General features: G+C 40.4%; 1 protein-coding gene across 1 annotated transcript in view; it reads right to left on the bottom strand.

Moving 5' to 3' along the window:
• Positions 1–18,156, bottom strand: part of STARD13 (StAR related lipid transfer domain containing 13) — a 299,408-nt gene that overhangs the window by 248,668 nt on the left and 32,584 nt on the right. The window contains exon 2 of the mRNA XM_042838691.1: positions 1,468–2,377. Within this exon, the coding sequence (XP_042694625.1) occupies positions 1,468–2,205 (738 nt within the window). The 5' untranslated portion in view covers positions 2,206–2,377. The remainder of the gene's footprint in view (positions 1–1,467; positions 2,378–18,156) is intronic.

Raw genomic sequence — 18,156 nt, 5'->3', positions numbered from 1 at the left:
GAGAATGTTTCAGGGTCAGTGTTGCATCAAAAGATGCACTGCTTTGGAACCACTTTGGGGCCTTGGTTTTCTAATATTAGCTGCTGAGAAGACTGAAAATCTGGCTTCTTTCTCTGTGAGCTGATGGGTTTCCTGATTACACTGGGATCAGCGTGAAATATAACCAGAAATCTCCCACTCATTTTAGGTCAGAATTATTCACCCCAAACTGAAGAAAGATTATATTAAAGGAGAGAAGTAACTAAGCATTATATACTGTAATCTTGATGTTAACTTGGGCATTTTAGTTCCAATTCTTCTTCCTTTGTTTTGGTCAGAAATCAATGAAGCAACTCTAACTCTTCTAGTAAGTGCTAGAAGTAAAGAAGATAAACTGAAGACAGAGAAAAATAAGTGACACTGGTTAAAAGAAAAGAGCTCCAGCCTAAATTTCAGGGCATAAAGACTTTCTGCATTGAAAATAATTTCAAAAAGAAGGAGGAAGAGGAGAGGTATAGAGAAAGAGGAAGAAGAAGGAAAGGTATGACTGACTTGCGGTTCAACATTAATTTGTGCTGCCATTTCAGGAACACTGGAATCTTAAGAGTTTGTTTTCCCCAGCGTTTGGAATCACTTCATATTTTTGTACTAGAACTGAACTACAGTGATAAACATGGTTAGCTCCAGGCATTTGGTTTGCCATCAGCTGGGAGCAGAAGGAAGCCTCGCTTATTCTCTTGGAAAACTGCTGTTCTTCCAGTTCCAAAAGACACAAGTAATCTACTCCAGTCTTTTTTAAAGGAAAGTTATAGTTGGATGATTCTCCTTACAGAACGTTTTCCATTTTGTCCTAAATCTTCTTTGTTTTTGTTTTGGACATTGGTTTTTCATGATGTGCACCACTAAAGATACAAATAAACCACTCTTTATTTTATGATAGACCTGTTTGTCACCTGTCCTCCATGTTACTGTAATCAAATATCAAAAAAGAAAATATTCCTATTTAGTAGAAGCAGTTCTGTAAGTTGGGAAGGGTAGTGCTACAGTTCCTCTACTCTAAAAAAGGCCATTATTTAGCATAAGGAAATAGACTCTGCTCTTACAGTAATCTTAAGCTCAATCTTGTTGGAACAGTCAGTAGACTTAGAGAATAGCTAGGCATATATGCTGTATGTAGTATAATATATGATCATTGAGGACCATGGGAAACTGAGCCAATGTTCCTATTACAATAGAAAATGGAAAACTCAAGTTTGAAGTTCTGTCTGATGGAAATGAGGTCAGTCTGATGAAACTGATTTGTCTAAGGGAAAAGCCGAGCATTATATTTTTAATGTTTTGTATATTACTGTAGGTTTATATTCTTAATTATGTAATTAAAACTGCTTATCACTGCTTATAACAATGTGTGTCAGTTCTCCTGTGACAAAGCTTAAATTATACCACTTATTTAAAACACACTTGGAACAAAACAATAGCTTCTGTTACCTCCAGCTCCGTGTGTTTTTCCTCCTTGTCATGGTCCTTCAATTCCATTTTGGAATTAGCGTCACACTCTTCTAAATGACAGATGTGTGGACACTCAGTAAGTTCACATTTAGCTTGCTTTCTTGGGAAAACATCTGTTCTGTGAAGGCCATTGAAAAATGCCTCATACAGTGGCAGTTCTGTAAACAGATCATCATCACCTCTGCCATCTGCTTCTTCCTCTTCATATGAAAAGTCATCTTCTCCTGCCTCAGAAATATGGAGTTTAGTATTAGCTTCATGTGATAAAAATTCAAAATCAGAAAACGTGATAGCACTTGGCTTGTGTCTCATGACTCTGATCTCATGACTCCTTTCTGGCTTCTTGGATGGATTTTCTCCTGCAAGGGGTGACCATTCTGTGTGTGAAGTAAAGTATAAAGCTTCTTCCTTTGACTTGTGCCTTGCAGAACACAGTAATTCTTCACAGAGCTGCTCTGCTTCAGATTGATTGGTGGCACTAACAGACACTGTAGTCCCACCAGGTTGCAAGGATGTCTCATTGTGGTCTAATACGGATGACACAGACAGCAAACTCATCTCAGGTTCCAGTAAAACATCCTGAAATTCAGATGGACTTTTCTGTTCTTCTATGTTTCTTTGGTATTCTTCATACTTTGCTCCCTTTGGAGTCCCCAGGCACTTGGCAGATGTAAAACATGGCGAGCTTTGGTTTGCTGCATAGATGTTGGTTTCCATTCCAGTGAGTTTCACCCATCAGAGATCAAAATGACTCCATTCTTGGTTTTCTTTAGAAACATCACTCCACATACACAGACAGGAAATATCTTCTTATTATTCCAAAATCATGATCAAATAATCATTATTAATGCCTGGATTCTTATACCAATCATCTGAAGCCTCTCTGTTCCTGGAAATTAAAAAGAAATAAGAAAAAAAATTATTGATAGGACCTTGCTTGCAACGGAATGCATCAGCAGCAGTGATCCTAAAATGTGACATTCCTGTATCAAATTTACCTATGGCTCTCTTGAGAAACATTTGATGTATGCAGATTCAATGAACTGAAATATCAGAACTCTGACTTGCTTACCCTAGAGACCAGGAAAGAATTAGAAAATGCAGAAATGTTTTTTTTTTTTAATACTGACTTTACATTGATTATTGACAGAATGGATCAAAATCACTAATCTGGTGATATATGCTTGTTATCAAAACTTGCCTCTATTCACTTCATTTTTACCATCTGTTCAATTATTGAGAACTTCTACACCGTTCTGATAAAGCTACTGAAATGTCACAAGGAAGAAAAAGGAGGCAAAGCATCTGACAGAAAATAAAGAACGTTTCAATAAGGGTGGGATCTTCTGTTGCTCAGCTTCTCCAGCACAGTACCTGTCCGCTTCCAATAAATTTGCACAGCAAAAAGAGAAGGCTCAAAATACAGAACTACAACAGTTATACAATAATACAATATAATACAATAGTAATACAGTTCTACAACAGAGCTCGCCACGTCTGGTTTAAATCAGTCCTGACTTCTGGACTCACAGCACGTGCGTGGGCCTCCAACACGGTAAGAGGAGCAGCCGAGGGACCCATCTTGCATCGCTTACATAGCTTACATTCACTCATATATGTAATGTACTTTTCTGTGACAGATTGAATATTGATAGTATTTATTTTAATGATTGTTTCAGTACTCCATCTGTGAGACAGCCAAGGAGGACAGAAGCTTTTCAAAACAAGAAGAGAAACTTACGCCTTTGATGTGTGTGGCAAGCCTGTCACTGCTGGGAAGACTTGTCAGAAGGCAGCTCTGTGATTGTCAGAGTGGGAAGCAAGCAGAGCAAGATGCTGGCATGTGACATGCCTATCACTGCATGTGCCAAACTGCATGTGCCATAAGCTAAGTAAGGTGTACTAGCTAGGCAGATTTTATTGCTGGTTAGTACATATTTCAGTTTTATAGGCATACTTTGAGTAACAGAAATAATATTGTGTGTATATAGTAAATTTGGATTTGTTGTGTATTACCATTGCTATTTGCTCTTTGGTTGTAAAAGGTGCAAGCATGCTGGTATGCACTATTTAGAAAAGCATTCCTCTCAGTTATTGTTAGCTATGAAAAGTCAGACATTATTGTTAGCTGACTGGCCTCCTGCTGGAGTCAGTACAGGGAGGAAAATGCTTCCTGAAGGTAAATGACTATTTTAACATAGTCTCCCTCTTAGCATGAACCTCTTTTCCAAACTATAAAGGAGGGATAGACAGAATGCTTGCACAACTCACACAACTTTTAGATGGGCAGATAAAGGCAAGAAGAAGGGACCTTTACATGTCATCTGGACCAAATATCCTGCAATGAGCAGGGACACCTTCAGCTTGATCAGGTTGCTCAGAGCTCAATACAGCCTGACCATGTCTCCAGGGACAGGGCATCCACCACATCTCTGGACAACCTGTGCCAGTGCCTCACCACCCGTACTGTAAAAAACTTCTTCCTTATATCCAATCTAAATATCTCCCAAGAAGAATTTCTCCCCATGTCTTTTTTTTTTTTTTGCACAATAATAGCAGACTGTAATGTCTACATGTAAATGACAAAAGTGCACTGGAAGGCTTATTTGCTCAGAAGCTTCAAGAAGGTCATCTAAATAGAGGTGACTTCACTTTCAGAAGCACTGAACGCTCTTGCTTCTTTCTCCCTAGTGCTACATGAACCGAGTACAATGCCTTTGAAAAAGTAGACACCCTTTGTAGGAATGCCTGGGGTAACTAACCTTTCACAAGCTATTTTAGGCACATGAGAAAGCCTTCTGCCATCTAGGTGACTACTGACGATTATCTAAGCCATTAATGCTGCTCTTCAGCCCCCTGGCAGCTCTATCCTGCTGGAAGGCATACTGCCAGCACCCACATTCCCACTCTCAGAGCCAGAAACAAGAAAGGAGATGCTGCTATTCAAGAATACAACCCAGAAGGCATCAAAAGAGCTCTGAGATTACTTTTTATTTCTACTACTTTATGGTGCTTTAAACTCCAAAACATGAATTATAATCCCTGAAAAAAAAACTGTACTTGCTGTTATCACTGAATAATCTAGCAGCAAAAGTAAACTCCCAGCTTCATTTTACATTTCATGAAGTTCTTTCTCTCAAGTGATTTCCAGTTTTCAAGGATGTGGCGTGAAGCTCTAGATTCTACAGTTTAATTACAAAAGGCATGAAAAAGATTTTCCTTTTATCAGGGTTGCTTCCTGCCTTGGACTCTTTATTTGTCTCTTTCTCGCAGTGAAACTGGGACAAAGAAAGCATGCAGGAGCAGATGGGTTTTGTGCAAGTGTGGCAAGGAATCTATGAAGAGAAAATGATAGAAGAGTTTACCCATACATCCTTGGAACATCTTTCTTTACTGGAGCTAGGAGAGATGGGCAAAAGAAGCACCCTTCTACAAAACATCAGATTCTGCATTTTATAAAAATAAAAAAATAGACCTTTAAAGCTCCTAAAAACTGAATGTTTTTGGCAGAACTGTAGGTTGGAAATCCTGCCCATACCAAAATGTATAACGTAGAGAGGCTTACGCATTCAGAGCTAAATCTGTACATGTCGTAAAAGGCCCGTAACACAGACCTCCAAAATAATATAATGACCACCAGAATTATGAATGCACGCACTTAAAAGTTCTGAAAAATAACAATCTTTCTGAAAAAGGTCTTCATAAGCAGGGAAGTTATTTCATATGCAATGTGATTCTCAGTATATACTGTAGCATTAGCTGTACCAGCAGCGACCTCCTGCTGCTAGGATCAGATGCTGAGTAACAAAAATCTCTTGGGCGTATCGGTGCATTTTCTAAGTAGGAAGAGCAGTGCAGGGACTACCACAGCAAACTGTTCTACTAAAACTGACTCCAAAACAGCCTAAGGTAGAACACACACACAAAAAAGCAGTATGGGATTTTTTAAAGTAAAATACGAAATCTGTATCTGAGTGTGATAATCAACTTCAGCTTTCTATACACATGCATTTGACACAGAAATGGAACTTCGTTTTCTAAGGAAAGCTTCTTACAAGTCAGCAATGGATTAATACAGATCTGAGGTACAGATAGTGCAGTGATGTGGAAGGAAAGTTTCCTTGTGGTCTGGTAAGAGAGAAGGTATCTGTGCAGATGCACAGCTAAATTTCTGTGTATCACCCTCCATTGGCTTGAATCTCCTTTGTCTAGACAACCAAAATGTGTATTAAACCACCAAGTTTTGCACAAACTTAAAATAAAAAACACATATTAGGCTAAGCACGAAATAGGAGAATTTTACTCATTTATATTTTCTTGAGTTACTACGAGGGGAATTGCTTTCTGGGGAAATTACTGTGCTTTATTTCATAGGGTTATTGTAACAACAAGTCACCTAGACTAACCTGCAAATACTGATTAAGTATCAGTGCATTTCAATACCCACTGAAATTGCATTTCACTATGCATTTTGGCATTGCATAGCATGTGAATGTGTGGAAATTTCTTACTTTTTAGAAGTCTACTTAAACATGAACTGACAGAGTAAACCAGCAAAGCAAGCCCTGGTCTGGGCTACAATGGAAGAGCACTCACCCAAAATGAAGAGTTTTTACCCCATAGCCCCTAATGCATTTGTCTGCCTTTCACAATGACTTTGTTTAATATTTCCCAGCGACTTAAACAATCTTCCCCTAAAAAATTAAACAAACAAGCCACGAGAATATGAAACGTACAGACTAACAGCAAATTAGGAGAGCAGGATTTTCTTTCCCTGTCGATAATTTTACCTGTTTTGCAAGGTAACCTCATATTTTTCAATTCAGTTAATTTCCATGAGCGTAACAACAGGAACTCAGTAGCCAAAAGATCCTCCAAGCATTGGGGCAGAACAGAAAAAGAAATGAGCAGATCCTTAACAAAAGGCATTTCAGCTTGCTTGCTGCACAAGAGCTCTGTCAACAGAAGTATGTGTGAGAATCCCTGGGGCTAAAACAGCCTTCTGCAAGCACCAGCCAAATTATTCACAGTAAAAGAGAGAAAAAAAAAGGAGAGGGGAAAAAAATAAAAGTAGAGCAAGAGCATGCTTCACAGCAACACAAGGTGCTTCTAAAAATACAGTGTGACCTCATTCTTCATACTGAACAGGACCTGAACGCTGTGCTTTGCTTTATCACCTGGAGCACCTGGAGTCAGACTCCCTGTGCACACACTGCTCTGGAGACTGTCAGGTTTTGAAAAGGGAGGCCGTGAAATGCCTTTTCATGTAGCACTTCCAAGCAATAGGAAGGAAGACCAAAATTAGCTTTCCATGTCACGTGGCAAATTCTTATTGTTTGTCTGTTTCTTCAAGTCCTACATCTGCTGCCAAGACTTCACAAGTCTTCACTTCTATATATATTAGTAGGATCGTGCCTTGCAGACAGAATGTCTCATGTGCTGCAAGGCAGAGCTGTAGCGTAGGCTCCTGGATGCACAAAATTCATGGTGTGAGTATAAATCAGTTACTCGCAAGCCAAGCCAGCAAAAGGAAGGGATGAATCGCCATTAGAGAATGAGAAGACTGCTGAGCTATACTATAATTTTTGTTGTCTTTTTCTGTACTGCTTTGATTGGAGCAAACAGCAAAAATGCAAAAGCTGCAACACCATTCTATTTGCGTGATGGCTCCTGCCTGCCAGTAGCAGCAGATTACATCTTTCACCTTGAAGTATCCACAGGCAGAGTTTCTGCCAAATCTCTATCCCTCCTGACTCATTGCATGAATGAGGGAGACAGCCCTTAGACGCACCTGATTGCTTTCATGGAAGTTAAGCAGTATTTTAGTCAGCAAAGAATTTGGAATGTTTATGAATGAATTGCTCAGCAAATGAAGACACATATCGAGGCAGCCATTTTACAGGAATTACTTTATAGTTCAGCTTACAAGTGCTTACAGTCCACAGACGCCTGCACCACCAACCCTTTCCTTGCTGGTCCCACCTCCACTGTGACAGAAGCTCATTTTGCATTGTAATCTCAAATTCAATTAACAACAACGATAAAGTGACACTTTGCTAACGTAGCTGGGCCTACACTCCTGTTTGACTGTTACAGCTGTGCTGCTTTCCAACCACCATCCTCACTGATGCTCTTATACCAGCTGGACCTTAGGATCATCAGCATTCTCAACAGCGCCGTCATGGTCACCTCACCACTATGCAGAGTAGTGGCTTAATTGCAACTCAGGTGAGCAAATGTCTCTGCAAGACAGCTCACTCAATTTCTAAGAACTTAAATGGATGGGAAATGCTGAGCCTAAGCTAGTTTACATTATGAGGACCTTGACTTTGCCAGTCATTCTGCTGTGTTCATCCTGTGCAGAGCGGTTACCGTCCTAAGCAGAATCCATGCTTAACCGTTAGTGAAGTGAAGGACTAAACGTGGCCTTGGAAACATCTTATGCCTGTTGCATACCCAATTGCATCTCCTTAAAATAAAGTAGCAGAAAGGAGTGAGGTATGAATGGGGATCTGCGGATAGATGCTTTTCTGCATGGTTCTACAAATGAAGTGTCCCATGTAAGATCTGGCCTTCCTTCAGCCAGTCGACTTCTTTTAGTATTGCATTCAACTTATTACTTTTTTATTCACTATACTGCCTCAAGTATTTTGTCTTGTGCCTATGAAACACAGCATCAAGCTTCTAATGACATGTTGGCCTGAGGTTGTTTGACTACATGCTTTCAGGAGGCAATTTCAAGGGATTTAAGATTACAATCTGAACTACTTGAGAAATGAAACTTTCGGTGAAGTTGCTGAAGATCCCAATGCTCATGGGAAAGAAGGGGTGAAAGGTACGTGTGTGCATATACATTTATCTGTAATCTATGTTATTAAATAAAAAAACAGATTTTTTTAATATACTGTTTTGGAACACTTTGCCTTTGTTTTTATATGACTGGTGGAATCGACATAAGACAGAAAAGGCAGCCAGTCATACACAGACACTGGTCATAAGCAGAGGCCCCAAAAATGAACCAACACATAATAAATACTTTAAAAGCAACACTGAATAAACTATATAGGGAAAATAAACAAATAAATAAATAGCTGTCTCCCTTCAGGTTGAGGTTCTTAGCATTGTTAAAATCCTAGTTCTTCATCTAAGTAAGCAGTCCAAACCAAAGTCAGGAAACAGCATTTCTGCAGGAGAAGTCACAGAGATCTGAGCTCCTGCTTCCTCCAGCTTAAATACCAGCACTGTTTCTACAGCCTGTAATGTGAATTCCATTACATACATTTGAGGGATGCTCAATAGACTGTAAATTAATCTTCATTTTGCATAAGAGGAAAGAGGATGAAAGATACAGTTTTCTCATGTTGGAAGATACCCACGTTGGATATCTTTGGTATTTATACCCAGAGTGGAGGAATTAAGGGTCATATTAACATCTCTAAATTTCCTTTCAAACTAATGAAAGAGAAAACAGAAGACATCCACTTCTCACTCTACAGGTTAGGTAAATAACGAGCAATTTTCTTTCCTACTTAGCTCTTGTCTATTGAAAGCTGTATGTCAGTACAAAATTGTCCTTTACAACAGCCTGCAAATGGATATATTTTGGTTGGCTTCTAAAGTTGCATTCTTCCCTCTGAGAAATCTCTGCTGGGCCTGACGTGCATCAGCAGCAAAAGACACTGGAAAACGGATGTTATTTTGGCATTTTATAGGGGCAGACACTGCTACTGCACTGCGTTTACTGTTCAGAATCACGTAAAGAGGGAAATAGGCTTCTTTAACATTATTTACTGCTTTGCAAAAAGAAAATACATCATTGCCTATGGTAAGAAGGCTCCTGAGGCTCCGGGAGAAAAAGAGAATCTACCGCCTGTGGAAAGAGGGACAGGCCACTCAAAATGAATACAAGGAAGTTGTTAGGATGTGTAGAGGTGAAATCAGAAAGGCAAAAGCCCAGCTTGAATTTAACCTAGCCACTGGCGTGAAAAGGAATAAAAAACTCTTTTATAAATACATTAACAGTAAGAGGAGGACAAAGGAGAATATCCACTCTTTGCTGGATGAGGCTGGGAATGTGACTACTGAGGATAAGGAAAAGGCAGAGGTTCTGAATGCCTTCTTTACATCTGTCTTTAAAAGTCAGACCAGTTATCCTCAGGATACTCCTCTCTCTGACCTGGTAATCTCGGCTGGGGAGCACACTAACCCCCCTGTGATTCTGGAGGAAACAGTCAGAGACCTACTGCTCCAACTGGACTGCCACAAGTCGATGGGGCCAGATGAGATCCACCCGAGAGTGCTGAGGGAACTGGCGGAGGTGATAGCCGAGCCGCTTTCCATCATCTATCAACGCTCCTTGTTGACCGGTGAGGTCCCAGATGACTGGAGGCTTGCCAATGTGACTCCCATTTATAAGAAAGGTCGTAAGGAGGATCCGGGGAACTACAGGCCTGTTAGCCTGACCTCGGTGCCAGGGAAGGTTATGGAGCAGATTGTCTTGAGGGAGATCATGCGGCATGTGCAGGGTGACCGGGGGATCAGGCCTAGCCAGCATGGGTTCATGAAGGGCAGGTCCTGCTTGACCAACCTGATCTCCTTCTATGATCTAGTGACCCATCTGGTGGATGAGGGAAAGGCTGTTGATGTGGTCTACCTAGACTTCAGCAAAGCCTTTGACACTGTCTCCCACAGCATTCTCCTGCAGAAGCTGGCATCCAGAGGCTTGGATGGATACACTCTTGGCTGGGTAAGGAGCTGGTTGGAGGGCCGGGCACAGAGAGTGGTGGTAAATGGAGTCAAATCCAGCTGGCGACCGGTTGTGAGTGGTGTTCCCCAGGGGTCGGTGCTGGGGCCTGTCCTCTTCAATATCTTTATTGATGACCTCGATGAGGGCATCGAGTGCACCCTCAGTAAGTTTGCAGATGACACCAAATTGGCTGGAAGTGTGGATCTGCCTGGGGGTAGCGAGGCCCTACAGAGGGATCTGGACAGGCTGGAGAGCTGGGCTGAAGCCAATGGGATGAGTTTCAACAAGGCCAAATGCCGGGTCCTGCACTTTGGCCACAACAACCCCAGGCGACGCTACAGGCTTGGGGCGGTGTGGCTGGAGGACTGCATAGAGGAAATGGACCTGGGGGTATTGATTGATGCTCGGCTGAATATGAGCCGACAGTGTGCCCAGGTGGCCAAGAAGGCCAATGGCATCCTGGCTTGCATCAGAAACAGTGTTGCAAGCAGGAGCAGAGAGGTGATTGTTCCCTTGTATTCAGCACTGGTGAGGCCGCACCTCGAGTACTGTGTCCAGTTTTGGGCCCCTCACTGCAAGAAAGATATTGAGGCCCTGGAACGTGTTCAAAGGAGGGCAACAAAGCTGGTGAGGGGTCTGGAACACAGGCCATATGAGGAGAGGCTGAAGGAGCTGGGAATGTTCAGCCTGGAGAAGAGGAGGCTCAGGGGAGACCTCATTGCTCTCTATAACTTCCTGAAGGGAGGTTGTAGTGAGCTGGGGGTCGGCCTCTTCTCTCGTGTCATTAGTGATAGGACCAGGGGGAATGGCTTCAAGCTACGGCAGGGGAGATTCAGGCTGGACATGAGGAAGTATTACTTTTCAGAAAGGGTGGTCAGGCACTGGAACGGACTGCCCAGGGAGGTGGTGGAGTCACTGACCCTGGCGGTGTTCAAGGAAAGGCTGGATGTTGTGTTGAGGGACATGGTTTAGTAGGAGCTATTGGGAATAGGTGAACGGTTGGACTGGGTGATCTTTTAGGTCTTTTCCAACCTTGGTGATTCTATGATTCTATGATTCTATGAAGAAGATATCAGATTAATTTCACTTATTATTATCCAGTGTCTGTATAAGCAAATGGAAGCTTGCGTCTACTGTGACCACATAGGTAGCAAGAGAGATGCAAACTGGAATCAAACCTTTTTTATCACACAAAAGCATGTCTTAGTCATGCCTTATTTCATTTTCCATCCATAAAATATTGTTTTTTTTCTTTACTAATTGTCATGATTGAATTTATACAAACAACTGAAGAGGTTGTAGAGGTTTTAACAGGCATCATCAAGACTTATTTTTATAAGCTGAACTCTTCCTAATAGTTCTGTTTTTAAAGGAGCTGCATTTCATTGCAAATGTCCACTCTTCTCCTCTTCTCTCCCCTATGCACACGGTCCTCCTTAATAGGGATAAGCCAATGATCTTAACCAAACCAACTCTCCAGAGCCCTACTTTTGCTTCAAACTTACCTTGCAGCAGAATCTTCAGTCCTTTCCATGCCTTAGCTCTTGTTTCTGTTGCCAAATTTATCAACAAACCAACAGCAGCCCTCTTCTGTGTAAGGAATCTGTATCCCTAACTGCAATATGTTGTTATGGAAAGTTTTAAGGCTAAATCAGAGAACGCTCAGAAAACAAACAGGAGCGAGTTCTTCAGAGCCACGTATGTTATATCAGTCTGTGGTGTTGCAGCTCCCCAGGTTTATACTGCTGTCAGTCTTTTAAAGTTTCTGCAGCGTTTTGGCAGCATGCTACATTTGTCAGTTGAAATACACTGCTTAATCCAAGGCTGGTAAACAGTCTGAATAGGCAGGGCTTTGATTTATGAACTGCATCAATATGGTAATGAGGACATTGGCTGGGCAATTAGTTTTAAACTGTGTAAGCTCACACTAGCTCTTGTTACTATGAGCACAAAGGTTTGTCTGAACACCTCTGAGTTCAGTACTGCAGAACCCTCTGGTGTCTCCATACCTATCAGACCAGAACCGCAGCAAATTGAAGCTCCCGCTACACCTTTTGAAGTTAATACCACAAAATAATTTGTATGGAAATGTCAGCAGTAAATATATGTACTCGTTCAAAATGCTACTTTATCCACGCTTTATTTTTGCACTTCAGTATTGGCTTTGGACGCTCACGATGTCTTTATCACCATCTCTGATCAGCGCCTGTAATGAATGCTAAAGAAGTGGTGATCCCACAATAAAGGCCCATTACTACAAGGGCTGTGCCAGAGGGCAGACTCCTCCTCTTGAGATCTGCAAGATCAATGAGATATAAACGGCTGTGATAGAGGACCATGTCAGCTGCGATGAACGTGAGGTATTTCAGAGGGAGCCGAAGTTATCTTGGAGGAACCCCTTGTGACCCTTATGTGCAGTATGGTCAACAGGAATCCTACGCAGTCCGCAGTTTTGGTTAAGTAATATTTTCTTATTTTTTGTAAAAAACACTTTCCTTAAAAACATTTTTGATGAATGACCCAGTATGAATCTGAAATAAAGGAATCCATTTAAGCTGGGGACTGTTCACATCTTTTGATTAATCTATTTAATTTTTTAGAGCTTCAAATGAAATATATGAAGTGTTCAGATGAATATTGAAGTATTTTCAACCTTTATATCTCTTGCTTCACCATGCCATTTTTGTTTTGTTTTAATAAATACTTAGTTCTCACAGTTCTTTTGAATTATTCCTTTTTTGAGTCAGCTTAGGTGTTGTATTTTTTTTGCAACCAGGAGAAGTCAAAACACTTAGCAATACTTTAGTGACAGCTGCTTTAGAGGTATCAAAATTCTTATTTATGTACAGAAGGAAGTGTATCTTAAGCCAATGTGCATATTTGAGGCCTGAATTGCTATTTTGAACAAGTTCCCTGTTTACTTTCTGCTCTTTAGTTATTTCTTCTCTTCTCTTTAAAGATCTTGAGATCAGTTAGTTACACTCAACTGTTTACCAGTTTCAGTTCTTAAATTCCAGACCTCTGCTTACTTTCTTGTTTTGCTGGCTACATCAGATTTATGGTGTCAGATGATATTTTCCCCATAGAGGGGGTCCTTGTAGACATTTTGTCAACTAACAGCTCTGCTTTTTTTGAGAAACTCAAACAACAAAAATTTCCAAATGGTGTAATGGAATGCAGTACAGAAATATCTAAACCAGCTCTTTGCTTCTTAGCCTCGGTCTCAGAAATAAGAAATGATTCTACAGTTCTATGAAAGCAGTGGAGCTGAGATATATATCTGTAATATACCATGTAATATCAAAAAGTTACCCTAGAGATCTTTACGTGGCACATGCAATAAATGCAAGCCAAGAGAGGCCCTTTTCAAAACTCTTCTCTAGACCTTCTATAATTTGGCTTCTTATGCTATGAATTTATCCTGTGGCACTCCATCTTTTCATCTTTCCTCCATAGAGAATTATCTGCTTTGGACACTACCAAATAACCACCCCATCAAGAAAAACTCTGAAATCTACTACTGGATGCTACTAGAAATGTTATTGTACTCAGAGTGCCTAAGGCATAGTCCACAAATAACAAATGAGCTTTTTTTTTTTAAAAAAAAAAAAAATCTGGAAAGAAATGAACCATTTATTTCCAACTTGCAATAAATAAAAACAAAAGAGATATAGAAATCTGAATCACAGGGGAGTGCCCAGTGCCTGGCAGGATGAAGCTCATCCAGAACTCAAATAATCCAGTTTCCCTGGAAGCACAGCATTGATACAAGCTCTGTTGCAGAGCCCTTTAAAACAAGCAGAATAGTTATTTCCAGGTTATTTCTGCACAGTGTACAAGCATTCAGTCAAAAGGTCAACATCCGCCTCTCAGTAGGCAATGACTTCTGAAGCTCTATTCAAATATATTAAACTCTGAGATAAATGGTCTCTTTCATCCTCTCTTTTACAAGTACAAAGTGTGTTGTGTTAACAGGAGGGAGATTTTCTTTTCTTCAGAGTACTGCAGATGACAGTCATTAATTCAGATATCAGAGAGGAGTAAAATTATTAAGGTTCTTCCCTTGAGACATGAAAAGGACCTGTTGCTTTGACTGAGCCTTAGAAGTACCAGAAATTTAGTTTCAGTCTTTATTCATTAAAAACACCAGTGTATTCATTTGGGCATATTACATGTACTTACATAGACAGTCTATTACAGTTCAGCATGCCTGCAGCATTGTTAAGGGATGTCAGCAAACCAGTCCTTCATGGGTATAAAACCTAATGACTATAAATCATTATCAGAGTAAAATGCTGGCATGTATTTTTCATGCTGGATGTTGAATCTTTTTAACAATGAGGAGTAATCGTTGCATTGGCAGTTTTTAGTTAAAAAGCAGGAAAACAGGTAATTATAGGTATATGAAAATTTAATTACCTTTCTGGTAAGCACATGGTAGAACAAATGCTTTCACTCTGGTAGCCCTCCTCTCTATCACTAGCAAATGTTCCATACAGCTTAAGGCCAAAGTTTGTGATGTTTCCATCAACAAATGTCTCAGGAGGGATTGATCTTCTGGAAGTCATGGGCCTTTCCTTTTGAAAAGTATCAAGCACTACTGAAGAATGCCTCTCTGAAGGGACTCTGAAGGGTCATCTATCTAACGACAAAAATTCTGATTTCAAAACGTCATTAGCTGGTTTTAAAGTGTGTCTTTGTCCTGACTGTTCCTAGGAGAAGCTTAAAAATTCTGACTGGAACTAATGTAGTTCTGGCTCCCTGAGCCACAGCGATGACAGAGAGAAGCAGTTCTGTGAAATATGGACTTCCTGGTACACCTCTGACAAGGCATGAATTGGAAACAATGCAAGCCAAGAACTGCAACAGTGCCTAGAAATTGGGATGTCACCAACACCATCCACCAGCGTGAGCTCTTCTAGCTGGTGAGCCTTCACGGCAGCCACGTCCCTTCAGCAGATGAACATTGGTTGAGTTTTTGGTGGACAGGGAACGTGGGATCGGTTTTGTTAACCTTTCATCACCACAAGTCACGTGAACATGGGGCAGTGCTGCGATTGCAAATGTGTTGTTAGGCCCAAGGCTGTGCTGCATTAGTCAAACCCTGCTTGTCCTGATGATACCCAAATGGCCGAGGAAAATGGAACTACTGTTAGGTTTTTCTGAGGAAGAATGGAGCTTTGTATAGGAAAATAAGCAAAGGAAATGAGGAGAGTGGCAAATCAGCCATGTCATTTTTCAAAACCACATATCCTCAGGGCTCCAGCCAGCTCTGGAATAATCGTGCTCTGAACTCAGGAGATATGCTGCATGATAAACAAGAAATGGGCAAATGAAGATTTGTAGGTATTTAAATTTGCTGTTTCTCCAGCAAATGAAAATTCGGTCAGGGACAGATTGTGTAGAGATATACAGATAATTATAACTCCTCCCTTAAATTGCTTATATTCAGAACAACATGTTTATTAGCCTTTTTATATCTCATTTTAACCTATTATTTTTATGTTCTGAAAACCTAAAATCACATACACTAATGGCATATTGGAGCATATGCAAATACTCACAGAAGAACTGTTCATTAGAGCTGAGGATGTACTCTGCATGTCCTTGTTGCAGTGCACTGCTTCCAGCATACCTTTAACTCATTGGGAGGGCTGTAATGATTTTATATTTCTAAAAGTTCCCATTGCAGGCAAAGAGTGATAAGAATCAGACTGAGAGCTGCATACACACCATCTTGTTTTCACTGAAAATACCTATTACAATATAGTTTTACTTACACGAGCCTACAATGCTGTAGGCTGGTGTTTATTGCTTCATCCCACACTTGTGGAAGATGACCAAAGGGGTGTCAGTATACCAAAGGCAGTGGCAAAACACAAAATGCTAACTTTAGACAATGCATTCTGATAGCTAATCTGTGTTGTTTTAGCATGCTTCAATATGGGATATTTGTGTAATTGTGCAAAAGGTTGAGTTTTCCTTTAAAATTAATATGGTACCTACCTGACAACATCACATTTTTAGAGAATTCTTGTCTTAGATAACCTTCAGTTAAGAAATGTAGGCTTACATAAATAATTCCTAAGATATTTGAAAGTTTCCTAAACAAACACCATACCAGTGAGGGTTGAGGCAGGCAGAAGATTTTTACAAGCTTCTGCTTGAGATATGGTTGAGTTTCCTCTTCTCAGAGCAAGAAGAAGAACGCCAGTGAGCATACGTGCTTACTGCCACACAGCTCCCTCACTGCTCGGTTTTTCTAATAAAGGAAAAACACAGAACTACGCTGTCTGCTGTTTATCTGCGCCAACCAGCCCCAGCGCTGAAGATAGAGTCAGCATTTTGGTTGTCCAGAATGACTCTTTCAGCTGGGGTCCTCCACTTACGCAAGCAAGATGAAATACTGGCCTACAAATTTCCAGGATTTACCTTGAAAGAGATTTTATGTTTTCAGTATAAGATGAAAGAATACGGTTTTACCAAAGACCAATTTATTCTAATAAATTGCTGGGGCAGAGGAGTGGGGAACATCATTGTCCCAGTGCCTTTAAAATGTCTTTCAAAATGATGGACCACTTTGCATTCTTCAGGTACGAAGTTGGCTATGGTTTACACGTTGAGTTTCTTGGAAATGATATGGCTGTAGTGCTTAAGTGGTGACAGTGAAATATCACGTACGGAAACAATACTGAATGCTTTTTATCAAGCACCATCTCATCTCTAATCAACAGCTGTGCAACAAGGTTTCTGTTTACTCTGATGGGTACCACACCATAAAAGAAATAAAAAGATGCTAATTTCAAGATTTTCAGAATTGTTCTTTTCCATTTCCTTTAACAAATATTTACAGCTTTATTCTGTGTAGTTATCTGCTGTGTGTGCTGTGTTCCATCAGCATTTCTTTCAGGAGCTTGTGATAAACAGAAATAAAATTACTGAGGATAAGCAGTCGCATATCTGCATGCCTCTTACAAATTCAGCAATGCTGTAAGTGCCTCTTACTCCATAAAAACTAATATGACTCCATGGCATTTCTAAATACAAGGTACATTTAATCAGGAACAGTGGACCAGGCTGCACAAAATGCATTCAATGTTCTTCCTCTCCCAAAAGATAAAAAAACAGATCGCTCCCCATAAAAGTGCAGAGGAGCTTAGCAATACATTTAAGGAGCACCTGAAAGACAGAAGTGCCTCTTTCCTGGGGAACTGTGGGCTAGCAGAGATAAACGGACCACTGGTGATGCATAGAGTTCAACTTCTTCAGAAGCTGAATTATGGGTGAAAGATGAAGCATCATATATTAGGTCTACTGTAAAACTGATTGATCTTTGGACCTAAAGCAACTGTAGATATTCCAGTGTACTGCTTTGAAAACCAGCCCTTCTTTGGCTCCTGAGCATCCTCCTTGATGTTCCCAATGCTCTCACCTAGGCTAAAAATCTTTCAAATTGAAAACATTGCCTCTGGAAATTCAGCAAATCTTAAAATATTGATCTTCCAGAATGAATTCGTAAAGCATGCTACAGTGGAACAAACATCTGGTTTTGCAACTCAATTTATGCTGTCATTTCCTCTGATACTTGCTAAACATTAGCTTTCCGTCTTTTCCAATATGTTTTTCTAAAAGCTAGAGCTTACAGTTAGACATGTACTGACTACTGGAAGGGACTGAAATCTACAAACATTACTGGGCTGAAGGCATTGCAGTTCAGTATCTAACAGAGTTAGCAGAAGTGGGAATTGCAACTGTCTTCCTGCTATCAAAGTAACTTCACATCTTGAGAAGAAGAAAGAGACTTAAAAGGACTGTTTGAAGAGGAACAGAACAAATGCAGCCATTATTGAGTAACACATCTATCGACTAAGCAAGAACTTCTGTTTAATAGAAGGCTTGTAGAAGGCACTGAGTCACAGAAT

This window comes from Centrocercus urophasianus, unplaced genomic scaffold (assembly GCF_019232065.1).
Source record: "Centrocercus urophasianus isolate 14NV4802_14NV808 unplaced genomic scaffold, USGS_Curo_1.0 seq_9, whole genome shotgun sequence".
NCBI lineage: Eukaryota > Metazoa > Chordata > Aves > Galliformes > Phasianidae > Centrocercus > Centrocercus urophasianus.
The sequence above is the reverse complement of the archived record's forward strand: the minus strand, read 5'-3'. Positions and strand labels throughout refer to the sequence as shown.